Source organism: Larus michahellis, chromosome 23 (genome assembly GCF_964199755.1).
Source record: "Larus michahellis chromosome 23, bLarMic1.1, whole genome shotgun sequence".
In the NCBI taxonomy this organism is placed as follows: domain Eukaryota; kingdom Metazoa; phylum Chordata; class Aves; order Charadriiformes; family Laridae; genus Larus; species Larus michahellis.
This window is the reverse complement of record NC_133918.1, coordinates 1037767-1065714: the sequence shown is the minus strand read 5'-3', so window position 1 is coordinate 1065714 and position 27948 is coordinate 1037767. Positions and strand designations below refer to the sequence as shown.

At 63.4% G+C, this 27948-nt stretch overlaps 3 protein-coding genes across 7 annotated transcripts; 2 read left to right on the top strand and 1 right to left on the bottom strand.

Moving 5' to 3' along the window:
- Positions 1 to 3455: 3455 nt before the first annotated feature.
- Positions 3456 to 9001, top strand: CACTIN (cactin, spliceosome C complex subunit). Of its 2 annotated transcripts, none has more exons than XM_074566059.1 (10): positions 3456 to 3709; positions 4192 to 4681; positions 5259 to 5354; positions 5836 to 5981; positions 6066 to 6228; positions 6355 to 6472; positions 6720 to 6912; positions 7257 to 7379; positions 7533 to 7801; positions 8311 to 9001. In XM_074566059.1, the coding sequence occupies exons 1-10, from the start codon at positions 3567 to 3569 to the stop codon at positions 8799 to 8801; spliced, it is 2232 nt and encodes a 743-aa protein (XP_074422160.1). In that variant the 5' UTR covers positions 3456 to 3566; the 3' UTR covers positions 8802 to 9001. The 2 variants fall into 2 exon arrangements, with proteins under 2 accessions (XP_074422160.1, XP_074422159.1); XM_074566058.1 differs by having other exon boundaries at positions 7509 to 7801.
- Positions 9002 to 17075: 8074 nt separating this feature from the next.
- Positions 17076 to 24615, top strand: TBXA2R (thromboxane A2 receptor). 4 transcript variants are annotated; one of them, XM_074565463.1, is made up of 4 exons: positions 17076 to 17225; positions 20263 to 20359; positions 22791 to 23700; positions 24091 to 24615. In XM_074565463.1, exons 3-4 carry the CDS (start codon positions 22879 to 22881, stop codon positions 24361 to 24363), a joined length of 1095 nt encoding a protein of 364 aa, XP_074421564.1. In that variant the 5' UTR covers positions 17076 to 17225; positions 20263 to 20359; positions 22791 to 22878; the 3' UTR covers positions 24364 to 24615. The 4 variants fall into 4 exon arrangements, with proteins under 4 accessions (XP_074421564.1, XP_074421563.1, XP_074421565.1 ...); XM_074565462.1 differs by lacking the exon at positions 17076 to 17225 and adding an exon at positions 18193 to 18368; XM_074565464.1 differs by lacking the exon at positions 17076 to 17225 and adding an exon at positions 18372 to 18567 and having other exon boundaries at positions 24091 to 24614.
- Positions 24616 to 24969: 354 nt separating this feature from the next.
- GIPC3 (GIPC PDZ domain containing family member 3) lies at positions 24970 to 27625 on the bottom strand. Its single transcript, XM_074565563.1, has 6 exons — positions 27368 to 27625; positions 26720 to 26905; positions 26172 to 26352; positions 25538 to 25650; positions 25200 to 25281; positions 24970 to 25121 (listed from the first exon to the last, which is right to left on the bottom strand). The coding sequence occupies exons 1-6, from the start codon at positions 27623 to 27625 to the stop codon at positions 24970 to 24972; spliced, it is 972 nt and encodes a 323-aa protein (XP_074421664.1).
- Between the last annotated feature and the right edge of the window lie 323 nt (positions 27626 to 27948).

The window sequence follows — 27948 nt, the reverse complement described above, 5'->3', positions numbered from 1 at the left end:
TGCAATGGGTTCTGCCTTCACCGTGTACTGCACTGCTGCGTCACCCCGTCCCTCTGTGCTTGGAGTCCACGCTTCGTCTTACCGGCTGTCGCACCGCCACCTGCTCCAGACACACCGGCACGGACAGACGAGAACTGTGCGCCTCCAGGGACCAGCCCCGCTGGAGTGCGAGTTCCCCGCTCTGCCTGGCCCCACGTGTGGCTTCTCCGGACACTTGCGTCCTCCTGGAGCCACTCAGCACCTCGCATGCTCATGGGTGTATCCAACCCCCCAGTCCTCGGGGGCCACGAACATTGGGTTCACACGTATCCTCCGTACCTCAGGGCAGTCAGGGAGGCGCGTGCACATCCGCATACACTGGAGGCAGAAATGGAAGCCTGGCTCTGCCACCTAACTCTGCCAGGCAGCGTTGCGTTCACGGACTCTGTTGGACAAAAAGCTGGGTGCCTGGGATGTTGCCTGTGGTAACATCTGCTTTTGGAAATCGCTGCTTCGGATGTCTGAGTTTGCTTTTTGAGGGCTGCAGGCTTTAGGCGAGGGGGTTTGGTGTCACTGGGTAGCGTTCAGACTAGGCTCATCCACCTGTCAGCAGGACACACGCCATAGCATTGTCTTGAACTCGAGCAATCCCATCTTCTTCTCCTGGAGAGAAGAAAGGAAATCCTTTAGACCAGAGGGAGCCGGGTCTTGTTCATGTTTTTTGTGAGCCTCACTTGAGAAAGAGGATCAAAATCTCTTTATTCTCATCACAATCTTCAGACTGTCCTTGGGATTCCTTGTAGAGGAGTGGGGAAGCGGGACCCTTCTCTCAGGGCTCAGCCCCTCCAATCTGTCTTCACAGCAGCACTCGGGATGGGTTCATTCAGGTCCCAGAAGGTAACTGGGCTGGCAGGAAGCTCTTCCCCTCTGCAATGTGCTAAACTTGGTGAGGATCTTCATGAATTGACATTTTCTTGCCTAGAAGTACGGGACCCAGCCTTCCCCCCCCTTGCCTGCAGACGCCGAAGGCTGTAAGGTGTGCTTCTCTGGAGAGCACAGGCTGGGGAGCCTGCAAGCTGCTGCCCTTAGGTGTGTTCACGTATTTACCAAATAACCTATCAAAAGTCTTAAACTCTCCCCTTTCAGTCGCTCCGTGACAGCTCGTTCACCCAGCTAGTAGCAGCGCTCCGTGCCAGCCCCTGCAGCGGGCTGGGAATCGGCTCCTGACCCACCCCGTGGTGCCAGTCCCGGCCGGGCCCCGCGGGCTGCGGGGGTTGAGCGCTGTGGCGGAGGGGAGCCGGGAAGAGTGCAATACCCACAGACCAACAGCCTGCCTCTGGGCTGGAAGCAAGAGGCTTCAAAATGCTGAAAATTCAGCCTTTGGGGTTTTTTTTCCTCCGCAAGCGTAGAGAGGCTGGAGGGAGCCGCATCCCTTCCGCATCTTCAGATGCGGCTGTTGGGTGCTGCGCTGGAGGAACGTAGCTCTGGGGAGGAACCTGGGCGGTTGGGCTCGGGCTGGCGGAGCCGCGGCCCAGCTGCCCTGGTACCACCTTGTTGGTGGGCTGGTGGGTTTAGCCTCGCCAGGACTGTCCAGCCCACTGCAATCAAGCATCTCGTTTAAGATTGTTTAACCATCATTGACGGGAGATTTTATTCTTTCCCCTCATTTTGGGGGTCTCTAAAGCTGCGTAGCCTCTGCGCAGGGAGCATCTGAGCCCCACCTTCACGGAGTATCTCAGTGGATGAACTTTGCAAGCTGGAGCTGTGCTTGGTCGCAAGAGATGTGGGGGGAACCCCGACCTTTTGCAGCATATTCATTCCGCATCTTGCCTCAAGCATTCGGGCTTTTTGAGACAATCCTTGTGCAGTTCTGTAACGCCGAACCTTTTGGAGCGAGCAGGTCTGGACGCGGAGGGCCAGAGCTGCGAGGGGACGTGCAAAGGGCTTAGAGCAATGTTGTCATCGTGAGGGGACGGAAGGAACCTTACTTTAGGGAGACGTTGATCTGAAATGGAAACTGCCCCTTTCCGGGCTCGCACGCGCTCCCTGCTGTGGGTCGGGTTAGCTCGGTGCTGGAGAACTGCTCAGCCTCCCCTTGCCTTGGAGGCTAAAAGTAACCTGGAGGTTAAGGCTGGCTCTCAGCTCACCTCTGCGCTGCGGCGTGAGCGTGGCGGGGAGCTCTGGAGCATTTCCCAAGCGCTGTCAGCGCCACCATCGCAGGACGCGCGGTCAGAGGAGGGCAGGACTAGGTCTCACCCACAGGAAAGAGCATCGGCCCTTTTTTGGGGAGGAAAACCACCACCCCGTCCTTGGTCTGGATGTCTCTCCTGCTCATCCGGGACTCCAGCTGCCTGTTCTTTCTCTGCCAGGGCTTTCTGTAGTGGCCCAGCAGCTCGGCGCAGGGGCTGTCCCCGCTGTAACCCCCGCGCTCTCTCCGTCGCTGAAAGGAGCGTTTCTTTTACTCCTCCGGGATCTGAGTGGAGCAGCCCCGTGAGACAGCCGGTTCCCACGCAGCCGCGTGCCACCGCTCTCCTTCATCCCCATATCCTCCCCACTGGAATGCCCGGAATGTTCCCTGGTGCTCAGGCTGCTGGTGAACTTTCAGCTCGGGCTCTTGCCAAACTGCAGGTGGCTTCTGCCCACCAGGTATGGCCCGGCAAGAGGAAACCGGCATCTCTTTGTGCGCGCCATCGAGCTCCTGTAAAGGCTCTTCGCAGGCAGGTGTAGAGCAGAGAGGATGGTGTAGAGCCCTTGAATGCTCACGCGAGGGATCCAGCTTTTGGCTGCCGTTGCCTCTGCGGCGAGAGGCTCGGCCATACGTGCCGAAATCGCGCTTCGGGAAGTTTTTTAGCCCCTTGTAGGTCTCGCCCTGGGCTCCCACCGCTCGGCCTTCCCCCTCCGCTCGCCCCCAGCCACGAAGGGCGAGGCGAAAGCCAGGCCTCAGGCATACCGGGCTCCTGTCTGACCTCCCTTCATCCGTGTCTCCATCAGCCCCGGCTCCGTTCTATCGGGATGTTCATATTCCCACTCGTTTTCTGTGTCCGCTCCGTGCGCGCACCATGTAACGAATGTATGTAAGTAAGGGGGGGGGGGGAATGCAGGGATGTGATGCCATGGGTGTTGTCACGTTTCTCTTCATTTTGGGTGGGGTTTAAGTCATGAGCGCTTTATTTTTCTTTTTTTTTTTTTTTTCTCGGTTTTGGGTATTTCCCCCCCTCCCTTTTTTTTTTTTCTTCCCCCTCCTCCGGAGAACTGTAAATTGATGCTATCTGTCCTCGGCTCTGTGATAAAGCATACTGTAGTCTGTGCTCGCTCCGCCTCCTCTCTCCTGCGCTCGCGGCTGGGACTCACGTCCCCATTTTGGGGGGAAAAAGGAAGAAAAAGGGGGCGGGATGGGAGGGGCGGGGGCGGGATGGGAGGGGCGGGTGCGGGGCCGGGGGCCTCGCCGCGGGTCTGCCCAGCCGCCGCCTGCGCCCGAGAGGGCGCAGGCGGCGGCTGGGCAGACCCGCGGCGAGGCCCCCGGCCGGCTCAGGCGAACGCGCCGGGCAGCCCTTCCGCCGGAGGACCCCGAGGCGGAGCGGCAGCTGATGGGCTCCGGGTCGCGCAGCCCGGCCCGGCGGCGACGGTCCCGCTCGCCTCGGCGGGAGCGGGGCCGGGAGCGTTCCGGTAGCCGGGAGAAGAAGCGATACCGGAGTAGGAGCCGGGAACGTCGTCGCGAACCGAGTTCGGGGTGAGAGGGATGCGGGCGGCGGCGCGGGGGTAGGCGGGAGCGGGCCTTGGAGTGGGTAGGCCGCGGCTGAGGGGGGAATCACGGGCCCCGGTGGGGCGGGTGGGACGAATCGGGCTTCTCTGGTTGTTCCCGGTGCCTGGTTGAGGTGGAGGCGCCGGGGGAGCCCGGGCGGGGCCGCAGGCATGGAGTAGGGGAGGTTTGAATACACCCGGGAGAAGGAGTGGTTGGAAAGTGGTGTCTGTGACACAAAATCCGCCCGAATGGGGGTTTTGCTGGGGGAGAGGGGGTGGTACAGGGGGGCAGGTACCGCCATGAAAGCGCCTTTGAGCTTTCTCGGCTCTGCTGGCAGCTCTGGCTGCGCTTGCGTCGGTACTCGCCGCATCTGCAGCAGGGAAAGGTGCTCTCCGCTCTGGAGTGCCTGTTGTCTGACACAGAGCCAGTAACCATTTCCCAAATGAAACGCGACTTTCCCCCTACCCCAGCTCCGACTCCAGTGATGAGAGACAGAAATGGAAGAAGAAGAAAAGCAAAAACAGGGACCAGCACTATAAAAGCCAGAAGAAACACCGCTCGCGATCCCGGGATCGCTCTTCTGCCTCGAGCTCGGAACGCGAGCGAGACAAGAGGAGAGCCCGGAGCAGAGAGCGGCGGAGGAAGAGAGATGGCTCCAAGTCTTCCGTGTCTTCTGTCAGCTCTCCCTCCCCGCCACGTTCCCGGGGCAGGGAGGAGACGGGGCAGCAGCTGAGCCTCCAGGAGCGATTGAGGCTGAAGGAGGAAAAGAAGAAGCAGGCTGCCCTTATGAAAGCCTTGGAGACGCCTGAGGAGAAACGGGCTCGCCGGCTGGCCAAGAAGGAGGCCAAGGAGAGGAAGAAGCGGGAGAAGATGGGATGGGGAGAGGAGTATATGGGTTACACCAACACCGACAATCCGTTTGGGGACAACAACCTGCTGGGCACCTTCATCTGGAGCAAAGTGAGCTCTTCTCTGCACCTGCATGTTGTAGGAGGCTGCTTGAAGGAGATCATGCCCCTGCAGCTGCCATGGGACAAGACAGGACTGAGGAGCAGTGGGGTGTCAGGAGAGGGGGACTTTTGCTTGAGGTGGGAACCTCTGTAGCCCTAAAAGCAGCCATGTGAGAGCAAAATGCTGGTCTAGAGTAGTAGCTGGGTGTTTCTCACAAGCTCAGTGGGGTTTTACCTCCTTTTTCTTGAAGATCGAGGTCTGTAGCCAGGGGTGTGGGATGAGGAGGTGGGTCAGGGCGCAGGAGAGGGACCCAGACCTGCTGGAAGCTTGAGTGCTGGGCAGTGTTTACTGGTGTGTTAGCGCTTGCCAGGTCAGGTGGCCTCCCTGGGCTGAGCCTGGGTTTTGCTGAGGGGCTTCAGGAGTAGGATCTGAGAGATCTGGGGACCTCTGAGAGATTTGGGGACCTCTGACAGGATCAGAGCTCTCTGGAGCAGTGGAAGCAGGTGGATGTGGTGGCATTTGCTGGCTGGTGAGGGGCTGTAGAGGTCACTGTGTTTCACAGCTTCCCTTGGCCACTCTGTTTCAGGCGCTGGAAAAGAAAGGAATCAGCCACCTGGATGAGAAGGACCTGAAGGAGAGGAACAAGCGAATCCAGGAGGACAATCGCCTGGAGCTGCAGAAGGTAGGATTGCATGTCCCCTCCCTCTCACCATCTGACAGAGAACTCTGTGGACAGCCCAGTTCTCTCAGTCGCTCACCTGGAAGCTCCTTTGTTCTTCTCACTGGGGGTGCGCATAGGCTGTAGGATCGGGAGGGGCACAGTATACCGACTTCTGCTATTCCAGGGTGAGAAGGCTTCTCTTGGGGTTGACTCCAGCTCAGGAAGTGCTGAGGAGGACAAGTGCCAGGCCATGGCACTGAGGCACTCTGTTGTGCCTGTATCCCCTGTCCTCCAAAGGGCTGGCAGCGAGCAGCAAGCACCCCGGCCCCACTGGCCCATGCTGGCTCTTTTTTCTCATGGCTCCTGGCTCCCCAGGGAGCCTTGGGCTGATGACAGGAGCCAAGGCAGCTCAGGGTGCAGGGTTACAGCTGCGTCCTCGAAGGGATGTCCTTTGTGGGTGCCCCATCCACAGTGGCCTCACATCTCTCTCCATCCCGGGCAGGTGAAGCAGCTGCGCCTGGAGCGAGAGCGGGAGAAGGCGATGCGTGAGCAGGAGCTGGAGATGCTGCAGCGAGAGAAAGAGGCAGAGCACTTCAAAACCTGGGAGGAGCAGGAGGACAACTTCCACCTGCAGCAGGCCAAGCTGCGGTAGGTGTGCAGCTTCATGGGGACGGGCCCACCAGGGAGCAGAGGATGGCAGGCACCGCTCACTGTCCCGCTCTTCTTTCCCAGGTCTAAGATCCGGATTCGGGATGGGAGGGCAAAACCCATTGACCTTCTGGCCAAGTACATCAGTGCGGAGGATGACGACCTGGCCGTGGAGATGCACGAGCCCTACACCTTCCTGAATGGCCTGACCGTCTCTGACATGGAGGATCTGGTGGAGGACATCCAGGTGCCAGCTCTGCCGCCATTGTACTGGGGCTGGCTGAGGGCCAGCAGCTCGAGGCCCCCTCTGCTCCACTTCCCTGCCCAGGGTGCAGAGCAGGTGTTTGATGTCCTGCTTGTCTCCTGCCTGCAGGTTTACATGGAGCTGGAGCAAGGGAAGAACGTGGACTTCTGGAGGGACATGACCATCATCACAGAGGATGAGATAGCCAAGCTCCGCAAACTGGAGGCCTCTGGGAAAGGAGGCCCGGGTAAGCGGGAGGGCTTGGTGTGGGTGTCAAGGGGAGTGTGAGCGGTGGGTAAAGCAGGGCGTAGGGTCTGCCGGGCACACCTGGGCTCAAAGGGGTTCTCTGGGATCTGCTGGATGGAGGCTGTGGATCTGACAGCCTCCCTGTGCTGGGGTCCAGCCTTCCGCTGTCAGGTGCAGCCCAGGAGAGCCTGGGTGACAGCAGGCTGAGCACTCGGAGACTCACTGACCGCCCTTGCCTGTCTGTTCAGGGGAGCGTCGGGATGGTGTCAACGCCTCGGTCAGCTCAGACGTGCAGTCCGTGTTCAAGGGGAAGACGTACAACCAGCTGCAAGTGCTATACCAGGGCATCGAGACCAAGATCTGGGCAGGAGGACCCAACCTTGACATTGGGTACTGGGAGAGCCTGCTGCAGCAGCTGAAGGCTTATATGGCTCGGGCCAGGTGAGAGCAGGGACTGTCCCTTGGCCAGGGCTGTGGAAAGGGGCAGCGCAGACCCTGCTGTGAGCAGAGGTGGGGAGGCACAAACCCAAAGTCGTTGGTGGAGGGGTTTTACACCTTTTCTGAGATGGTTGGTTCTCCCAAGCATGGAAAAGGGCTGAACACTTGGTCTCTTCTCCGGTGGCAATGTTTACAGTGAGGTCTCTGAGAAGGAACCAAACTGGAGGGTTATTAATCCCAAAAACTGTACAAAACCCAGCAGATGTGGTGGGTGTCACAGCTATGGGCAGTGTGGGCATGAGGTGGTTCTGCTGGGTGGGACCTGACGGTTCATCTCCTCTTTGCAGGCTGCGGGAGCGGCACCAGGATGTGCTGCGCCAGAAACTGTACAAGTTGAAGCAGGAGCAGGGTGTGGAGAGCGAACCGCTCTTCCCCATCATCAAGCAGGAGCCGGCCTCCCCCAGCGACAGGTACGCAGCCCTTCCCTTGGGGAGCGCAGCCGTCCAGGCCTCTCCCTGCGGGCACTGGGGACAGAAAACGCATCCTCGTCTAGACAGACCTCGGGTAAGCAGAGAACAAGGGTACCATCCCCGTCCCAGTTCTCTCTTCTCTCTTCCTTGCAGGCTGGATCCAGAGGAGAGCATTGTGGTACAGCCGGGGCCGTCCTCGGAGCCGGAGGCTGAGCAGGACACAGAGGCCAAAGGAGAGGCAGAGGGGGAAGCTGTGCTGATGGAGGAGGACCTGATCCAGCAGAGCCTGGATGACTATGATGCAGGGAAGTACAGCCCCCGGCTGCTGGGCACCAACGAGCTGCCCTTCGACGCCCACGTGCTGGAGGCCGAGGAGGACGCGCATCGGCTGCTGCTTCTGCGGCAGCAGCTCCAGGTCACAGGTAGGAGCCCCACGCTCAGGCCCTGTGCCCGCCGGCCTCACGGTCTGCCTGGCGCAGAGGGGTGTGCATGCGCTTCGGGGTGCAGGGCTGGAGGGGGACGCTGCCCTCAGAAAAGAGTGAGTGAGAGCTGGATCTGGAGCACGCATCCAGAGCCGGCCTGGCACAGGGATGCCCCAGGCAGCAAAGGGTGCTGTGGCCTGGGCAGGAGCAGGGAGATGGGGCTCAGACACCGGTGTTCCCTGTGGGTACCTACGTCACATCCTTCCCCACTCCCAGTCACACCACCAAGCTGTTAGGGCTGCAGACAAGAGGGAAGGGTTGTTTTCCCAGCACAGCTCAGCCCTCTGCCCACCTGGAGTCTGCAGGGCGGCTTGCACATCTCCGTGTCCAGCTCCGCATCCCCTGCCCAGCATCTGCTGCTCCTTCCCTCTGCACGCCTGGCAGCAGCGTCCCCGCAGCCCAGGCCTGGCTGGCACTGCAGGACCCGATGTCACCCCTCCTCCCTACAGGTGATGCCACCGAGAGCGCCGATGACATCTTCTTCCGTAAGGCCAAGGAGGGCATGGGCGCGGACGAGGCGCAGTTCAGTGTGGAAATGCCCCTCACGGGCAAGGCCTATCTCTGGGCTGACAAGTACCGGCCCCGCAAGCCCCGCTTCTTCAACCGGGTGCACACAGGCTTCGAGTGGAACAAGTACAACCAGACCCACTACGACTTCGACAACCCGCCCCCGAAGATCGTGCAGGGCTACAAGTTCAACATCTTCTACCCCGACCTCATCGACAAGCGCTCGACGCCTGAGTACTTCCTGGAGGCCTGCCAGGACAACAAGGACTTCGCCATCCTGCGCTTCCACGCCGGGCCGCCCTACGAGGACATCGCCTTCAAGATCGTCAACCGGGAGTGGGAGTATTCCCACCGCCACGGCTTCCGCTGCCAGTTTGCCAATGGGATCTTCCAGCTCTGGTTCCACTTCAAGCGTTACCGTTATCGCAGATGAGGGGCTGCTCAGCTCCCCGCCGGCTCCGGACACTTGGCACAGGGGTGGGCAGGGGGTCGTGTCCCCTGTCACAGGCACTGTCCCACAGACATCCCCAGGCCCTGGCCCAGCATAGGGCCTATTCCTGAGCGTTTTCCCTGTCTTTGCTTTTATCTTGAGGGACCCTGAGACTTTGGTGCAAATAAATAGGGGTTGTTTAAGGCCGGGTATCCTGTGCGTGGGCACCGTGCAGCTCTCCTGCACATCGTCACCAGCCAGGCCCACACTGGGCCAGCACTGGGGGCTCCCCTGCTCCTCTGGTGGCTGGGTAATGTTGGAGGGGAATGTCCTCACCCCCGTGCCTCCAGGCTCTGTCACCCCTTCCCCATGTGCTGTCAGCCCTGTATGTTGCCCACAGCGGCCCCCTCCCGCCTGCTCCCGTCGCTGGTGACATTCCTGCCCAGTCCCGGTGCTCCCCAGCTGGAGCCGCAGCACCCTCATCTCCAACTGCCCCAGATGTCCCCCTGCCGCAGATCTCCCTGTGCCCATCATCCCCCAGCCGGCCCGATTTCTGGCACACTCTCCCCTGGGATCTGGCTTCTCCAGCCTGGGAATGCCAGCACCCCCCTGACCCGGCTGTGGGATGAAAGGGTTCAACGGCTGCGCAGCGCCTGCCTCGGCGCGGAGGAGCAGATGGGATATCTCCTTACAGGGGAAAATCCGGTTTCCGTGGCTGCCCTCCCACCCGCTGCCTGAGCGGCTCTCGCTGCCCTGCCCAAGGGCGCCTGCGCTCCCCAGACCCCCATTGCTCCGCTGGGGGTCCCTGAGGGCCTCGAGTGACACTCAGCGGGTGTCGGGCACCTTGGGGAGCGCTGCAGGGCTGAGCCGGGGCTGGCTGGCATCGGTCCCTCTGGGCGCTGGCCGTGGGGCACAGCTGTTGTCTGAAAAATCGGCTCCGCTCCCCGCTGTGCAGCAGCCGATCTCGTGCGCTGGGAAGAGACACGGATGGTTATTTCGGAGTGGCACGAGGCTGGGTGCTCGGGTCGGGGGTTTCCCACAAATCGGGCAGAGCAAACGGAACTTTGCGCATGGTTTGTCTACGCATTTTACATCATTATCATATGAGTACCTCCCATCTATATTTGATTTGCGCCGCATATAGCTGCGCAATCGAGTTACAGCGAATGCGCTTGCTCAGGGGAACGATCTTCACCTGGACGAGGGTCTTCTTGACCTGTGGGCGTGACTTTTCCTGTTACAGTGAAGGTAGTTCAGCTTCAGACACTCTAAATCCTCACTGTCTTGCCAAGTTGGCTCAACTCCGCCAGACGTGTTGATTAGTAGCGTTCTCAAGGTCCGTATGTTCAGGTGTTCCTCCTCCAGAACGTTGACAATGCTGCCTTGATGAGGAGCTCTTTGCCTAATTGAGGACAGAATCCTCCTTACCCGTGGGCCTGTGCGCGCGGGCTCTCGGCATTAGGCGCTATTAACCATTCCGAGGATGCGCTTTGGTGCAATTCTCCCCTGTGAGACTTATCTGGGATTTCGCGCGTCAGTCTCATCACTCCCCGCATCTGCTAACTTCAGAACAACGTTGCCAGGTACGTGGTCCTATTACCTATAGGCTTCCAAAAGTCAGCAAGACCACAAGAGCGACCGATTTCTTTATCCGTGCTGTTGAATCAGGGAACCAGGAGGTCAAGCCCTGAGGAGGTGTCGCCTTTTTTTGCATTTCCTGCAAAAGCTGAATCTGTTCACGAATTTCATTCAGATCTGTAGAAATCCGGCCACGTTGATCAACATACGCACAACAACCAGGGTTAACCGCGGCCCAGACCCCCTTGTGGGGGTAACGGGCACATCTAAAGCCGTTCCGTTTTGCTATTTCCGATATTTGCTATTTCCTTTCCTGCTTCTTGCGGGGCCCAGATGGCACCCAAGGTCTCATCCCGAATTTTCTCAACGCGGGGGCTGAGATATTCACGCCGGCTTTTTTCGAATTCCCTTACCCCAACCCAGCCGTGGGATAAACCATCGAGGAAAAGTGCGAGCGGCCGCAGGCGTCATCAGAGGATCGCGGGTGTGTTTATAGCTTTTTAAATAACTTCTCAACCATAGCCCTGCATCTCATTTACTCACTGCGGGAATATTGGGGATTAAAGCCCCTCATTTCCAGTTCCCAGGTAAAACTCTCCTGGCCGCCTTTCCGCAGAGCCGGTACCATCCTTTTCCCTCTGGAACTGGCCACGCAAATTCCCTCCCCTCCGCTGGTGGGGGCGTTGAGGCAGCCAAATCTCTGGGTGCCTTTCAGGGGGGAACACGTCGATGCACGCAGGTGCCGTAAGCTTCCCGTGGTTTCCAAATATCCGCAACCCGTTCCTGTTTTTCGGTGGCTCTAGTGCCACCGAACGAGGTGGTCCTCCACAAATCGCTCCACGATATCTTCAGTCGGGGAATTCCTCCAAGAGCCGTCCCTTCTTCAGTACGTCCGGGGGAGTGCGTACAAACCCAAGGATTTGATTTGGTTGCAAATTTCCGCAGTCTCTTCTCCCAGCTTAAACCGGGCGTTACAGTTCCAAGGCTTGTACCGACCGCCCTGGTTCCCGTTGGAACTTTCCACCGTTAGGCCTCAGAGGAGGCGAACCCTTAGCAACGCTCTCGCGGATGAGAAGCCTTGACGGGGTTATGATTCAGCAGCGCTTCAAAATTCACTAACGACGTAAGGTAGATTGAGAGGTTGAATTTTAGCAGCACCTAATCATTGGCCTGTTTAGGGGTTTAGAAAATGAGTAAACGAAATAATCGAGAGGTGCCTTAGTTCCAGAGTGGAAGAGGGCAAGATTTCACTCGACTTACTGGCAGGTATCCCGAATCCGTACATACACGTACGAGCAAAGGCACAAATTGCAGATTAATCCATATATGTGTATATATCTAAGCAAAGCATACGAGCACGCGCGCACGCGCACACAGACAGGTCTCCGATCGGGAGTTTCTTAATAACAGGCAATGCCAGCGAGCCGAAAGGTGCCGCTTTTAGGTCCTACGTGTGCCCGGAGGGCCAGAAGAGCATCCCCATCCAGAAAGCTAACGTCTCTCACAACGTAGGGATGGATGAGAGAGACCAGCCTAGAGACAAAATTCCCCTTTCTCAGATTTAGGGTAAACGCGATGCGTCGGCGTTCTCAACGGGCGTTAGTTGAGGCTTGAGAAGGGTCTTCTCCTGCCCCGGCCTCCAGGTGTCGGCCTGGGGGGGTGTCTCAGCTCGGGGGGGTCACGGTGCGCCACGAGCCAGGAGAGCTCAGAGGGTCTTTACCACAATCGCTGCTTATAGGACCCGAGACAATTGACTTTCGTCAGGTATTTTTCCACTCGGACGATGGTTACGCAGCCCCAGAACTTGCTGCATCTTGGGGCCCTGGTATCCCCCCTCCCCGTGGCCATGATCCGGACGGTGTCAGGAGCGAGCAACTGCAGTTGTTACCTCCCAGCGGTAGGAGCCGTGGGGACCAGGCACGCGCCTGTGTTCTGCTCCGTTGCTCTCTGCCCTTTCCTTCTTTCTTTCCTTCTTTCCTTCTTTCTTTCCTTCCTTCTTTCCTTCCTTCCTTCTTTCCTTCCTTCCTTCTTTCCTTCCTCCCTCCTTTCCTCCCTCCTTTCCTCCCTCCTTTCCTCCTTTCTTTCTTTCCTTCTTTCCTCCTTTCTTTCATGTCAGACCACCGTGTTGTTCTGTGGCCCCGGTTGGAGGGAGATCACCCCGAGTACCGAGCGGCCTGAAGGAGGCAGGGGGGGAGGGGGGGTTGCACCGCCACGATCCGCCCCGTGTCTACGCTCAGTTTTCCTCGCCCGTAGAGTGGCAGCGTGGCCGCCTCCCGCCCCGGTGCCTGTAAGCGGGGAACGCCGCAGTACAACTGTAATTTGAGGGAAAGGCGCGTTTGGCTGGTTTCTCGGGGTTGCGTTACGTGTGGGTAGGTGACGTTAAGCCTTTTCAGTTGAAGCTGTCCCTGCTCCCTGCAGGGGGTTGGACGAGATGGCCTTTAGAGCTCCCTTCCGACCCAGCACATTCTATCATTCTACGATATAAGAATTTATGAACTACGGTCTGTTCACCAATTCTACGTTTAACAGGTTTGGAAAATGCTTTTACTTCTTGCTTTCCCATGGCCCCGGTCACTGGCGTAGTAAACTTAAAGGTCCTTCACAACTACTTAATACCGAGTACGTAGCTCCTGTAGCCCCTAAAAAGCTTATTGTCTCATTCCCCAGCTTTGGGGGAACCAGGGGCTCTGCCGGGGAGTTTGGTGTCACTCAGAATCCTCCGTCCCCATCATGAACAAATCCAGCCCCGGGACAGGAACCGACTGTGCCTTCCCTCGAGTCCTTTCAGGACACTCATTCTTCCAGCGCCCGTGTCCTTTGCAGAGGGCACAGTGATCCACACCTAAAGGCGCTCGTCCCCTTGGTGACATTCCTCTTCCCACTCCCCTTCCTCTTCCTCGACACCTTCCTCCAGCAAAACCCCTTCCTCCAGCCGCGGCTTGTGCTCGGGCAAGAGCAGCTGCTAAAGGCTGGCCCGTCGGCTCCCGGCTTTTCTGTCCCTCTTTCTGCTTTTCCTTCCTTTCTTCCTCCTCCCTGTTACGATACATCATACGCCATTTTCATCAAACATGAGGCTGATGTTCCCGACACCCCATCTACTTCCTGCGGCATCTGCCTTACCCCTGGAGCACGCCGTCTTAGAAACAACGTATTAAAAATCACCTCATTCGTCTCGTCGTCAGGATTCAAGCCTGTCCATTTCCGCGCGGTTTCACGAAGTCCTTCATGAAATGCAGAAGGATTTTCTTTTTTCCCTGAACCACTTGAAACGATTTAGCTGGAGCCCTAGGTCTCCGTACCCCGTTTTTAATCCCACACAGAATTAGCTGTTGATACCGTTTAATCATTCATTTCCCAACATCAGAATCAGGATTCCAGGTAGCTCCCGATTCGGCGTGAAACGTCCGGGCCCTTCTCTATTAATCCACGTGTTCTCTTCTTTTGATTTTTCTGACACCGGCCGCTTTTCCTCGGGGAGGAGCCGGGTGTTTAAAAGCCCCCGCACATCCTCCCAGCCGGGATTATGATTCTCGAGTCTCAGCTGAATTGGTCTGTACGTTTGATCAGGATCCTCCCGCTAAGATCCAGCTGCCCGGCTCCAAGTTAACAGCTCGGAGGTGGTAAACGGGGGCTTTACGCAGCCGGGCGGCCCCGCGGGTCCCACTGCTGCCGCGAGAGGGGCCTGAGGAACGGCGCGTTGCTGAGCCCGAGCCCTCCCCGGGGGGGGAACCCTCCGGCCCCGCGGGAACAATCCCGTTCTGTTCCCTCCCCGCTGCCCTGCCTTGGTCAGAACCGCTCTCTGTAGCTACAAGGAGCTGTACATCTTCCTCCTCTCCCATTTTTACACATCTTTTCCCGATGCTACGTGCCGGACGGCATCTGGGCTTTTCCTTTTTCTCATCCGTCACCAGCATCACATTAGAATCGTTTGCCGGCAACCCACGTTTCTTTCTGGTTTCATGATCATTTCTTAAAGCGACAAATAAATCCGCATACGGAACTTCATCCCACTTCTTCTGCCTCCTGCAGAACAACACTAACTGCAAAATAGTATCGTACCTCGAAGTTCCCATTTCGGGCCACTTTTCCTCACCCTCCAACTTCTACATTGGCCACCGTCGCGCACAATACTCTTTTAATTTTCCTTTCATCAGAGGGCCTCCACCAAACTTCTTCCGATTCCTAAGAATACACCCTAAAGGCGAGCGGGGGGAGGGCGCAGAGGAGGGACCGGTCCCCAGATCGTCACCCAGGAAGAAAACCTTTAACCACCCCTTCGTGCACGGCGCTTGTCACCGTGTGGGATTCATTTCTTATAAAATACCCCACCTACGAGCCTTCCGTCCCCCGCTCCGTTTATAGCCTTCTCCACTTCTTTACTCTCCGTGACTCTAATTAATGCTGGGCCTTTGAGTCGCTCCCCGCTCCCTGACGAGGAGGGAACTCGCACGGAGCGGCCGGTCGAGAGGTCGGTGGCCGCTGGAGCCCGCGCGGTTCTTCTCCCCGCTGGTCGTCGGCACGGCCATCCCGGCACGGCCATCCCGGCACGGCGCGTCCCATCTGGCGAAGCCAGAAAATCTTGTCCGAAAAATTGGCTCCGCTCCCCGCAGGGCGGCGGCCGATCTCACACGCCGGGATGAGACATCGGTGATTTATTTCGGGGTTGCACCAAGGCTGGGTGGTTTCCCACAAACCGGACACACCAAACGGAACTTTCCACGCGGTTGATACGCACGTTTTACAACACGGTTATCATATTAGTACCTCCCACCCCTATTTTCTTGGTTAGTAATGTACCTACGGGCGCACAACGGCGTTACAGCTCATACGCTTGCTCAGGGAAATGGTCTTCACCTGGGCGCGGGTCGTCTCGACCTACGGGGGTGATTTTTAGCGTTATAATGAAGGTAGTTCTGCTCAGGACACTGAGAATTTTCACTTTTCTGCCAAATCGGTTAAACTTCTCCAAACACGGAGATTAGTACCATCTTCAAGGTCCATATGCTCGTGCGTTCCAGGGCGTTCCTCCTCAAGAACGTCACCAATACTTGCTGTCTTGATGAGGAGCTCTTTGACCGATCATCCTTGACGCGCTCAAGGACAGAATCCCCCCTTTACCCATGAGCCAGCACACGCCGGCTCTCAGCATTAGGCGCAATTAACCCTACGGAGGATGCGCTTTGCTAACGCGGCCCCTCGTCTGGGACAGCCCCCCCCCCAGCCCCGACCCCACCAGCTCCCAAGCGCCGGGGTGTCCCGGCTCTGCTGGAGCCGGCGGGAGGGAACGCCGGGGAGCGGGGTGAGTAACGCCCGGCAGCCTCCGGGAAACCTCCGTCTCGGCCATGAAGTGCTGCAGTGCTGTTGTTTCCTCCCCAGGGGCCTCGCCGCATCCTGCCCCATGGCGGAGGAGCTCGGGGGCTGCCCAGGCAGAGCCAGCCCGGCTCGGGGGGAGCTCCCCGGCCTCGGGGGCTGCCCCACGGCTGTCGGTTTTCCCCATAGCTCAGGAAGGTCGCCCAGTCCTGAAAGAATTGGAAAACGCGCCATGTATTGAAAGACCGAAGGGGGTGAAGCGATTTAGATTACCAAATAGAAGGTTAAACCGTGAATCGGTCCCAGTTTGTGAGTATCTGCAGCAGGAACAAAACGTTGACAGAGTCGCCCAGGGCTGGGGGCGGGGGGGGCGGGGGGGGGTTGGAACTACATGATCTTTAAGGTCCCTTCCAACCCTAACAATTCTATGATTCTTCCATGATTCTTCAGTCCAGCCCTCAAAAAGGTGCAGCGAAGGTGTCAGAGCTCTGGGCACCGCCGGCGGGATCCAGCCCTGCAAAGGCGGGGGGAGCCCACGCTGCGGAGCTTCCCGCGGGGACGGGGCAGACCCCCACCGTCCCAGCCCCACAGCCGGTGCCCCCTCCCCATCCTGCCGGACATCCCAGGCCGGCCGCGCTGGGACGCGTCCCCGGCCTCTCCTTCCTGTGGGTTATTTAAAGCACTGAGCGTCTGCCTGGTGCAGGGGGGTCCGGCGCCGAGCTCAGCGCAGGAAGCCTGTGACGGCCGGGCCAGGGACGGCTTTGGAGGAAATGGGAAAAAAAACCCAACCAAACCTCAAAGGCAGTGGTTGGGCGCCCTCCCTGCTTAACGACCCCCCCGGTGTGCCCCCTCCCTCCTGGGCACACACACGCATGGGGGGGCTACTCCCCCAAAAACATCCCACGGTGTCCCCAGCCTGGACAGGGTCCGTGTCCCCTCCCAGGCGCTGCCTGTTCCCCGCACCCCCGACATCCAGCCCTGGATGGAGCCGCTGATGGGGCACGAGAGCCTGAGCCCCGGGGCTACGGCTGCCGGGCACCCACCGCGGCCGGTTCAGGGGCTGGACCCGGCTGAAGGCCGGGATGGTTTTTCCAGCCCCGGCTGCTCTGGGTGCTCTGCTCCACATCTCCCCGGTATTTTGGGGGGAGCCGGTTCTGTTCCTCTGCCTCGTGGTTTGCCACGGCGCAGCCCCGGGCTGGGTTTGGGAGGTCCAGCTCTTTTCTGCTGTCGGAAACAGTTGTCAGCGGCTCGGCTGGGTTCACGCCAGGGTGGTGGCAAGGCCGGTGAGGAGCCGCCCTTCGGCACCCCCCCTGCCCACATCCTCTGAGAGCGCAGCTGCGCCCCGCGCCAGCCCGGCGGGAGGGTCGGCACACCCACCCCAGCAGCATCCGGGCACGACGGCCGGTGCTGAGACGAGTTTGCTCACGGCGGGGCCTCTCCTGCTCCCGGCACGTTCCTCCACCAGGGCCGGCCGTGGTCCGGCTCCGCAGGTGTCCCTCTGGCTCCAACCGACTGTCACCCCGCTCCTGGGCTTCTGCTGTGAGTCTTTGCTCCACACCAGGGGATGGAGGGACGGGGTCTGCAGCCCGGCAGTGCCAAGGCGGTGGCAGGAAAACGTCCTGCTCAGGCTCCTGAGCATCGCTCGGCCGCCCGTGTGCCCCAGCCTGGCCTTCAGGGGACACCGGGTGCACGGGGCGCCACTGCGTCACCCGTGGGCTCAGGCGCTCCCAGTGCTTCCGAGCTGGATGGAGACGCTGGTGCCAGGGACGGGCTTTGCCCTCCCCAGCGGGGCACAAGGAGCAGCAGAGGCCATCGCGTCCCTCCTGCAGCTCTCACGCCTCAGCAGGACAGTGCCTGGGATGGGCCACCTGGGCCACCTGCCACTGGGGCAGCTCAGTGACACACCGAGCTCCGAGCAGCCGGGCGTCCGGTGTGTCCCCTGGGGTAGGGACCGCCGGGGTTATGGGGACACCCAGGGACGCTGCCGGGCGGGGGGGGTGGGGGGGGCCGGTCGCTCTCCTCCACCCTCCTTCCTCCCCGTTGCCGGGTCTCGGGGGCCGCCGTGGGTGACGGCGGGGACGCCCCCCCCCCGCCAGGCTGGAGGACGAGGCCCCCTGCGGTGCCGCCCGACGGGGCTGTGCCGTGCGGGTCCCGCGGGGACAACGGCGGCGGCGGCGGGACTGACCCCCCCCGCGCCCCCCCCCGCCGCAGGAATCCGGCTGGGGTAAACAGATGAGTAACGCGGAGCGGCTAAATATAGCCGGACCGGCCGGGGGGGGGGGGGGGGGGGGGGGGGTGTCCCGGGATGGGGGGGTCCCGGGGTGGGGGCAGGTGGGGCCGGGGGACGCCGTGCCTCGTCCCTCGGGGCGCTGGGTGCCGGCACGGGAGCCGGGGGGGGGTCGGGGGGGGAGTCGGCGGGGGACGGGGAGGGGGGGGGTCGGGAGCCCCGTGCGGAGCGGGGGGAGGGCGGCGGATCCGGACACTGTTCCGGGGGCGCGGGGCGGGGCGGGGGGCGCCGGCGGCTCGGCCCTTCCCCCGCGCCCCCCCGCGGGACCGGGCTGAGCCGGGCCGAGAGGAGCCGAGCGGGGCTGAGCCGGGCCGAGAGGGGCCGAGAGGAGCCGAGCGGGGCCGAGCCGGGCTGGGCTGAGCCGGGCGGAGCCGCGCCGTCCCGGAGGCAGCGAGGTAGGGCCGGGTCGGGAGCCGCTGATGGAGGGGCCGGAGGATGCACGACCCGGGGGGCGGGGGTAGGGACCGGAGGAGCTGAGAAGGAGAAAGAGCCCCCGAGGCTGGGACGGACGGAAGGACGGAGGGACCGGGACGGACGGAGAAACCGCAGGGCTGGGCCGGGACGATAAGGGCTGGTTTGCACAGAAACCCGAAGGTTTCGGGGGAGGGAGAAAGCGGTGACCCCCCACGGGTTGGGGGTGGGGGGAGCGGGGACGTGGTGCCCCTTCAACCCCCCCCGGCTGTCTGCCCCCCGCGCTGGGTGTCCGGGGCTGGCACGTCCCAGGCTCTCCCCGGCACCAGCTTTCGGGGCTCCCCCCGCCGGGGCGGACCCGGCCCCTGCGAGCGGCTTTGCCAGAGCAGCGGCCCCCGTCCCCCCTCGCCGGCTCCGCCGCGTTGCTGGGAAGGGCCGGGAAAGGGCCGGGAAAGGACCGGGAAAGGACCGGGAAAAGGGCTGTTCTGGGCGGGCGGAGCGGGCGACCCAGCGGCGGCTTCGGAGCCCCGGAGGTGCCGCGATGCTGCGGCCGGGGGCAGCCGAGGCGCGGGGGGGCCCTGGCTGCCCCCACCCCCCACCCCCCCCCGGGCCTGCCACCTCGGGGGCCCAGCGCTGCCCCGGCTCTTGCACCCAAAGGTGCCCAGGGTGATCCGCCACCGCCCGCCCTGCGCCGGGGGCCCTGGGGACAGGTTGGGAGGAGATGGCCCAGGGACGGTGCTAACCCAGCCCGGGGGGTGAGCGGGTTGGGGTCCCCCGCGACGGGCCACAACAGGGACAGGCGAGGACAGCCACCGTGCCTGGCGGGGTCTATCCCTGCCGGTGTGTCACTGCTTTCCATGAATGTCCTCTGTCCTGGGTGTCCCAGGGGTGTCCCTGCTCCGGGCCAGGCCATCTCCCCTGGCAGTGGGTCCATCTGATGGTTGTGGGTCCAGGGAGGGACACTGGGGCTCTGCCAGGTCCCTGTCCCCATGACGTGGCTGTTGCTTTTCCCGTCCCAGCTGATGGCCTTGAGCCGATCTGCTGCCAGGGAGCCCCAGCCGGGGGCGGGGGGGGGGTGGTTGGAGGTGGGATGGCTGTGCCCAACGGGGAGGGTGGGACCAGCTGCACAAGGGACATCAGGCTGGGGGGAGAGAAGGGACGCTGCAGAGAAAGCCCTCGTCCTTCCAGGGACACGGGCCTGTCCCTGGAGGTGTCCAGCAAGCAAAGGGACAAATGCAAACGCCCCACAGCGTCTTCTGCGCAGCCGTCCTGCGGCCAAGTGCCACGTCCCGAGTGGCAGAGCCCCGGCCAAGGGGGCACATGGGGTGGGGGGGAGTCGCTGCTGCCCGGTTTGAGGTCCCTTTGCAGGCGCGTGGTGCCCCGGTACCCAGCGAACCTCCCTTCCCAGCCCCTCCCGGCCTGATCCTGCCGAGGACGTCCGGGGAAGCGATGTGCTGGGGCGGGCGCTGCGCTGATAAGGAGCAGCCTCCTGCGCTCCCCCATTAGCCTCTCGCCTTTCCCTCGCTAACCTCGGATGTGGCCAGGGCAGGAAGCGGTGCCCGGCGGAGGCAGGGAGGCCTGCGGTGCATCTGCGGCGTAACGCCGACCCACGGGCTCGCACGGCGCCAAGAACCCCATTAGCGCCTGCACCGGCCCCCGCCGCTGCTGCCAGCGCCTCTCGGGCTCCAGCGGCCCATTGCGGAGACAGCTGCTCTCCGCCGGGATTTTAACCCCAGCGCCCTTTGCCTTTACTCGCAGCCAAACCCTTGGTCCCGTGGGATCTCCCTGGGAGAGGGATTTGCCGGATCCGGTAACCCCAAACGGCAGCGCGCGGGGTCGGCAGGGACAGGCAGGGGGCTCAGGGTCTCTCCTCCGCAGGAACTGCCGTCCCCACGCGCATCCTCCTGCGGTGACTGCCCATGATGGAGGGAGACAGCGAGTGAGGAGTCCCTGGCCCCCACATGAACCCCTTCCAGTAAGTGCCTCTGGTTTGCCCTGGCGCGCGCGGGGTTCGGCTCGCTCCCAGCTCTTTAATATTTGATTCCCTCTAAGTGCTGCGCGCGGTCCCACGCCACCCGGCTGAGGCAGCTCCGAGCAGGGTGGCACCCACTGCTCGGTCCCTGAGCCCGTCCCAGCATCGCGGCTGGTCCTGGGGCAGAGCCCCCGTGTCCCCAGCCCTGCTGGCAGCGAGCGGCGGGTGAGGGTCTGGGTCACAGTGGTGCAGGGGCAGGAGGGGAGGGGAGGACGGGGAGGGGACGTGGGTGACGGTGGGGTTTGGGGTGTACGGAGCTGCTGGGGCTGGTGCACCCTTGCCCAGCCCTGGTGACGCCGCAGGGATCCCCGCTCTGGACACTGTGGGGAGAGGGGTCGGATCCTGCTGCAGTGAGCCAGGAGCATCCCATGGCTGTGAGTCCCTGGGCAATGGGGACAGCAGGGTGGCATCGCCCTGGGGGCTCCTGATCCCCAGCCACACTGGAAGGAGTGTGGGGAACGGACACACATTTGAGGACCACGTCCCGAGAGCATGGGCAGAGACATGGCAAGGGACAGCCGGAGCGGGACCTCCGAGCCATGGTGGCATCACCGTGGGACGGGAGTAATGTGCCGCCTCCCAGGGACGAGAGTCCCATGGGACACGGGAAAAGTTGGTGGTTCCTCTGGGACCCTGAACAGTGCCACCGAGGCCTGACCGCATGCCCCAAGGGGACTGACGCCTTTGGGGCCGCCGCTGCCATCCCTTGGGAACCAGAGGAAACAAACAGCAGCAAGTTTTCGCTCTTGTCTCATGGAAAAAGCCGTGGCCGTCCTCACGCTGCGGCAGTGAATCATTGCCACGCTCTGCCAGCTGCCCGCGCCGGGACAGGGATGGGGACGGGGACAGGGACATGCCCCTGCTACCACCCAGCAGCCGCGGGGGCTGATGGTGCATTCGGTGATGGGTGCCAGCACCCCCGGCCCTGCAGCCCGCCTGGATGCGGCCCCAAAGGAGGATGTTGCAACGCCTGGCCCCATCCCAGCCCCGGGACGGGCTGTGGGATCGGCATGCGCTGCGGGTGTGGGCCGCGGCTCCCGGCCCCGTGGCCACCCTCGCGCCGGGGGCCGGAAAGGGGGTGGCGAGGGGATGGAGGTGCCAGGCTGCAGGACGCGGCCCAGGGCTCGCCCGGAACATGAGGACACAGAGCAGGGCTGGACGCGGGACCAGCCGCTGGGTTTGGCGCCCATCGGGGCTGGCATGAGGTTTGCCTTGGGGACGGGGACGGAGGGCGGGTGGCAGTGCCACCCTGCAGGAGGGGAAGGCAGGGCTGCCAGGACCCCTGCGGCCCAGGAGCACCGCGGCGGGGTCTTTGCAGAGGCAGCTGGGCATCCCATGGGGGCCACTGGGCTGGGGACAATGTCAGCGGTGTGGGGACGGGGAGGACGGGGCAGCAAGGACATCCACAGCCTGGAGAAAGGGATCCCAGGAGGAGAGGAGGGGTCTGGTCCCTGGGGTGTCCAGCCCCCGCTGTCACCACGCCTCTGCCCCATCCCACATCACCCCATTTGCAGCCTGGACTAATTAGCGATGGAGGCGGCAGCCCTGGGGCTTTCCAGATGTCGGATGCTTCCCGGCCCCGGGTCAGGGCCCGGCAAGGCAGCGTGACATCGACCGGGCTGCCCACGACCACAGCCGTCCTCGTGCACCCTGCCGCAGGCACCGGGCCAGCCTCCCGGTGACAAAGCCTTGACTCCAGCTGCGGTGGGGCCGGGGAGGGGGAGAGGAGGGATGGCACACATGCGGGCCAGCTGCGTGTCCCACAGCCGTGGGGTGACTGCCGTGCCGGCACCGGGGGCTGCAGCACATGGCTCCGGGCATGGATGTCCCATCTCCTGCCTCAGTTTCCCCACCACACTGCGGGAACAGGGTCTCCCCGCATTGAGCCGGGGGTGCAGAGAGGAAGGAGCAGAGATGGGGGGGGTGTGGGGGGGTGGGTGTGTGCCAGGATCAGGCCCTGTCACAGCCGCCCTGTCCCTGCGCACCCCGTCCTTCAGAGCATCCCCCGACCACAGCAGAGGGCAGGTGTCCTCGGGGGTGTCTGGCCGCGTCTCCCCTGGGGCCGGGGGGAGCCGGTGCCATCAGAGCCGAGCTGCCAGCACTGCGCTTCTCCGAACACCCACCGCGCTGGATTACAGCCTCATGGCAACAGCCCCATGTGGCTCGCGGCCGGGGACGGTTAATCCTGGCCAGCTGCGGGGCTGGGGCCCTCCCGGCCGCTGCCGCCCCCAGAGCAGCGCCAGCCCGGCACGTGCCGTGGCCCTGGCGTGGTGTCCCCCTCCCCAGCCCAGGGGTGCTCCACATTTGCACGGTGGGCGATGGGTGGGCTTGGCCGCGGGGCCCGGCCCTAAACCCCCCCTCCTTGTCCCCACAGGGCAAGGCGGGATCGGTGCCGGCACCGGAGGGGACACACGCCATGGAGCTGAGCCGAGAGGGTGCCTGAAGCCGCCGGAAGGAGCGGGATGGGGTGGGGGGACATGGAGCCCCGCAACGGCAGCGCGGCCGGCCGGTCAGACACGTGCTTCGGGGTGTTCAACGCCAGTGACGGCCGCGACACGGCGCAGAACAGCATCACCTCACCCTGGTTCTCCACCGCCTTCGGCCTCATCGGCCTCTGCTCCAACCTCTTTGCCCTCTGCGTCCTGCTCAGCTCCTCCCGTAAGCTGTCCAGCCGGGCCCGCTCCTCCTTCCTCGTCTTCCTCTGCGGGCTGGTGGTCACGGACTTCATGGGGCTGCTGGTGACAGCCTCCGTCATCATCCCCTACCACTTCATCAAGTTCACCTGGGCCGAGGTGGACCCCGGCTGCCACCTCTGTAACTTCTTGGGCTTCTCTATGGTCTTCTTCGGACAGTGCCCGCTGCTGCTGGGGGCCACCATGGCTGGCGAGAGGTTCTTTGGCATCAACCACCCCTTCTCCCGCTCCACCAGCATCTCCAAGCGCCGCGCCTGGTCCATCGTGGGGCTGGTGTGGGGCTTCTCCTGCTTGCTGGGGCTGCTGCCGGTGCTGGGGCTGGGGCGGTACACGCTGCAGTACCCGGGCTCCTGGTGCTTCCTCACCCTCCTGCCCAACACCGGCGACGTCGTCTTCTGCCTGCTCTTCGCCCTGCTGGGCATCTTCTCCGTGCTGCTCTCCTTCATCTTCAACACGGTCAGCGTGGTGACGCTCTGCCGCGTCTACCATGACCGGGAGTCAGTGCAGCGACGCCGGGACAGCGAGGTGGAGATGATGGTGCAGCTCGTGGGCATCATGATCATCGCCACCATCTGCTGGATGCCCCTCCTGGTGAGGCTCTGGGTCTCGGTGTGCCCCCCCCTCCACGTCCCTCTTGGGTCTCGGTGGCCTCCCCCCCGGCGAGGTCCCAGGTCTCGGGGTGTTGTTCTCCCCATGTCCCTGCTAGCAAGGCCCTGGGTTTCGGTGTCCCCCCCGCCACCACGCTGCACCCTGGGTGGGCACCTGAGCGACGGGTCTGGGGCTCAGCACTGCCCACAGGCAGAGCAGGTGCTCCCCGGTATCGGGTGCCCCAAACCGGCCTGGGAGCCCTTTCCGAGAGGCTCAACGCCCAACCTGGACCCTCACCATCTCCCCCACCCTGGGGCAGCTCATGGCCTCTGCGTGGCCCACCCCCACCCTCGCCCCCCCCGCTGACGCCTTGCCCCGTTCCATCCCCCGCAGATCTTCATCGTCCAGACGGTCCTGCAGCAGCTGCCGGCCGGCGGCGACCGGCTCCAGATGCTGCCCCCGGAGACGCAGAAGATGCTGCTCATCTACATCCGCATGGTCACCTGGAACCAGATCCTGGACCCCTGGGTCTACATCCTCTTCCGCCGGGCCGTGCTGCAGCGCGTCTACCCCAGCCTGCGCCCCCGGCCCTCCATCCTCTCCCTCTACCCCGTCCTCAACCCCTCCCTGCGCCGCAAGCTCACCGCCGACTCCGTCCTGCAGTAGCGGCCCCCGGGGACAGCTGCCAAGCAAGGGGGGACACACACACACACACACAGACAAGCCATCCCCCCATCCCACCCCCCCACCCCCCAGGTTAATTAATTGTCCCCATCACCTGCATCCATGGGCTCTCCCCACCCACCTCCGCCAAGCCCCGGTACCTGGGGGGGGGTGGCAGGGGGCTCGGGGCTGCTCCCTCCTCCCTGTCCCCACCTGAGTGCCCCCCCCAACAATAAACCACCGCTTGTACAGCTCTCTGCGCCTGTTGGGGGTGAGCATCCCCGGGGGGACCATGGGGGGGGCCCCAGCCCCGTGTCCAGCCAGAGCAACAGCCCTTCTCCTCCAGCCTCTGCTTTAATGAGCCGCGGCCGCTTCCCACCACATTTCGGGGGTGAACGAGTTGGGGGGGACGGTCCTTGGAGGATGGGGGGACAGCTGGGTGCCCTGCTGCCCCCCCCCCCCCCCCCCCCCCACCTCAGGGGACACACCTGGGTGCAATGAGGGGGCAGGATGGGGACCCCCCAGCAGCACCTCCAGCCCCAGGTGGGGACGTAGGGAGGGGATGCAGACAAGGGGCCCCACCGCCACCCCCCCACCCCCCCCCCCCAGCTACTCCTGCCCTGCCTCGGGGTGGCAGACGGCTGCCCACACCTCGGCCACGAACTCCTGGGGGAAGGCAAACTCGCCCAGCACCGAGTCCAAGCCGCGGGCGAGCTGGGCCGCGCCGGGGCTCTCCTTGGCCGCCTCCACCATCGTCGAGGCTGGGGAAGAGGGGAGGCCGGGTCAGTGGCGAGTGGAGGTCCGGGGAGGGCCCCCCCCGTCCCCCCCTGCCCGCTCACCTAGCTCGCTGTCGCGGATGCCCATGTAGCTCTCCAGCAGGTCGTCCACCCGGCGGGCGGCTTCTTCCTCGAAGGGGCTGGGCTGGGGGCGAGAGGCCCAGCGGGTGGGTGCCAGGAGGTGGGGGCACAGCTCAGGGACACCCCCCTCCGCCCCACTCCCACAAGGCCATGCCCATGGGTGCTGCACGCGTGGGCACCCAGCAACACCCCCCTCCCCCCGCCATAGGGTTCACCCAGGGCGTGGGGATGCTCATCGCCACCCCGGTCACGGTGTGTGTGGATGTGGGCTCAGGGTTGGGGGGTGGGTTTCGGGGTCTGGAGGCGGGGGGGTGTCTTACCCCCTCCTCCAGCGTGGCCGGGCCCTGCGCCCGCAGCCGCAGCGTTTCCTTCCCACTGGTCACTCTGCCCTCGCCCGGGGACTTGCTGCTCCGCGTCCTCTGCCCGATCATGTCTGCACCCCAGGATGGGCGGGGGGGGGAAAGGGGGGAGAGTTGGGGGGGGGTGAGGGCACAGGCAGGGCCTGGCACCCTCCTGCCCCTCGCTGCCCCCACCCCGGCCGTCACCCAGCCCACCCATGTCCCAGCACCCCGAGGCGGGGGGGGCACCGCAGGCTGAGCCATGCGTGGGGAGGGGGTGCTTGGGGGCAGCATGGGCATAAGGGACACCCATGGGCGCGGGGAGTGTGGGGGGGTGCAGACAGCTACAGGATGCTCATGCCAGCGCACACAGAGGAGCTGGGGTGCCCATGGGGAGGACAAGCAGGCGTGGGGACCCCCGTTCCCCCCCCCTCCCCAAAGGTGCGCCCCATACAGGGGTGCTGCGAGTCTGTGGGGTACGTGGGTAGCAGGGTAGCAGACCCTGGGGGGAGCTGCAGGACAGGGGGGGCAGGGGGGATCGGCCTCCCCATGCCCCTCCCAGGGGTCCCCCATCCCCAGGGCAAGGGGACGGGACCCCCCCCCCACCAAGACTCACCGAAGGCCTTTTTGGGCTGCACCAGGCGGAGGGTGAAGGGCTGAGCCCGGGGCAGCTCCCGCAGCATCCGGGCCACCTCGTAGTGCCGGCAGCCCACGATGGCGTGGTCATTGATGGCCTCGATGCTGTCCCCCACGCACACCGTCCGGATGCGGTTGATGATGCTGCCCTCCTTGATTCTCTGGGGACCGCGGAAGGGGATGGCGGGGGGGGGACAACACACAACGACAAGGTGGCACCACGGGAAAGACAGATAGACATAGCCCCCCCCAACCCGGCACAAAAGCACCTCCGTGGTCCCGTGTCCTTCAGCAACTGGGTCAGGCAGGGAGGGTGTCCCCCCCGCTCAAAACTGCACATGGTGGGGGTGACCCCCAGGGCCAGCGTGGGCCTGGGGCGGGGAGGGACACACTGGTGGGAGGGGAGTCAGGGAAGGAGCACGGTCCCAGGGATGGGGTGGCAGCAGGGGACACCACCCTGCGGGGCCACCGCTCCCACAGCTGCCCCCAGCCCCAGCGTGACCCCACGGGGCTGGGGGGGGGATTCACCTTGATGAAAGCGTAGCCGGCCCCGTTGTCTGTGATGGTGAGGCCAAGCGCATCCTCCGTCTTGGTCACCTCCACCTCCTTCGTCTCGCCCCGGACGTGGGCGAAGATGAAGTCCTCCAGGCCGATCTGTCCCCCCAGCAGCTTCTGCATGTCCACTTTGTGCGTGTTGAGCGTGCAAAAGAGGATCTGCCCCGGCGAACCCCCTCATCAGGGGCTGGAGATGCCCCAGCAGGGTCGGGGGGCATCCGGGTTGTCGGGGCAGGTGCCGGCCGTGGGCAGCCGGGTCCGGGCGCTGCTGGAGCAGAGGGGTCTGGGGACACCCAGCCTGCCCGGGGACCCGCTCCCTGGGAGCCCTTCCCTGGGCTCCAGGCTACGCGGTCGCTGGCATCAGCCAGGGAAGAGGTAGCCCCGGCTCCTTGCCTGCATGCCAGGGGGGGAACCGAGGCACAGAGCCACCCAACCGCTCCCCAGAGGAGACGCGACAGCCCTGAGATTAAACCACTCTTTTCCAGGTCATTTTGGGGGCTGCATTTGCAAGCAGCTGGGGACCCACAGGACGGGTGGCCACAGATGGTGTCACGGGGTTGGTGTCCCCCGCTTTGGGTGCAAAGCCCCCTCCCCGCGCCCCGGCAGCCGCAGCCCCCTCACCTCAGTGGGCGAGATGCCGAAGACCTCAGCGATTTTGGCGTAGAGCTCCTTGACGTTGGTGAAGCCCTCGATACGCCCCGTGGGGCTGCCGTGGGCCAGCTGCGTGTGAAACACCAGCCTGGGGCGGACACGGGGGGGCCGGGGGGCCGGGATGTCCTCGGCAGAGGGCAGCTCGGGGGTCCCCGGCTCCTGCCCCACGCCGTTCTCCATGGGGCTGCCCTCCTGGACCTGCCTGCCGCGCCTGCCCGCCCGCCGCATCCCGCTGCCGGCACTGCTGAATTATAGATGGATGCCGGCTCCCGGCTCGGCCGTAAGGTGATCCCCGGGCCTGGGAACCCGATCCCGCGGCACAGGTAACCCACCTGGGATCGGGTGAGCTCTGCCATGTAGGAAGGGCCCCGGGCAGGCTGGAGGAGGTGGGAGAGCAGCCCGTACAGAGCCGGCTCCATCGCACCCTCCCCGGCTGGTACTGGGGGCTGCAAAGATGAGCTCGGGGCCATCGCCCTACAACACCCCAAAGCTCCCGGGATTAGGGCCGGGGGCGGCTCTGAAGCTGCCTCTGAGCACAAACACACGGAGCC

What these genes read in the sequence shown, in the direction of transcription:
- CACTIN (XM_074566058.1), top strand. Translation starts at nt 3,567, where the DNA reads ATGGGCTCCGGGTCGCGCAGCCCGGCCCGGCGGCGACGGTCCCGCTCG. An exon ending in ATCGCCTGGAGCTGCAGAAG is followed by an intron (nt 5,355 to 5,835) that starts GTAGGATTGCAT and finishes CATCCCGGGCAG; the next exon opens with GTGAAGCAGCTGCGCCTGGA. An exon ending in GCTTATATGGCTCGGGCCAG is followed by an intron (nt 6,913 to 7,256) that starts GTGAGAGCAGGG and finishes TCCTCTTTGCAG; the next exon opens with GCTGCGGGAGCGGCACCAGG.
- GIPC3 (XM_074565563.1), bottom strand. Translation starts at nt 27,625, where the DNA reads ATGCGGCGGGCGGGCAGGCGCGGCAGGCAGGTCCAGGAGGGCAGCCCC. An exon ending in CCGGCTACGCTTTCATCAAG is followed by an intron (nt 26,353 to 26,719) that starts GTGAATCCCCCC and finishes CGCGGTCCCCAG; the next exon opens with AGAATCAAGGAGGGCAGCAT. An exon ending in CGGCCACGCTGGAGGAGGGG is followed by an intron (nt 25,282 to 25,537) that starts GTAAGACACCCC and finishes TCTCGCCCCCAG; the next exon opens with CCCAGCCCCTTCGAGGAAGA.
- TBXA2R (XM_074565463.1), top strand. Translation starts at nt 22,879, where the DNA reads ATGGGGTGGGGGGACATGGAGCCCCGCAACGGCAGCGCGGCCGGCCGG. An exon ending in TCTGCTGGATGCCCCTCCTG is followed by an intron (nt 23,701 to 24,090) that starts GTGAGGCTCTGG and finishes CATCCCCCGCAG; the next exon opens with ATCTTCATCGTCCAGACGGT.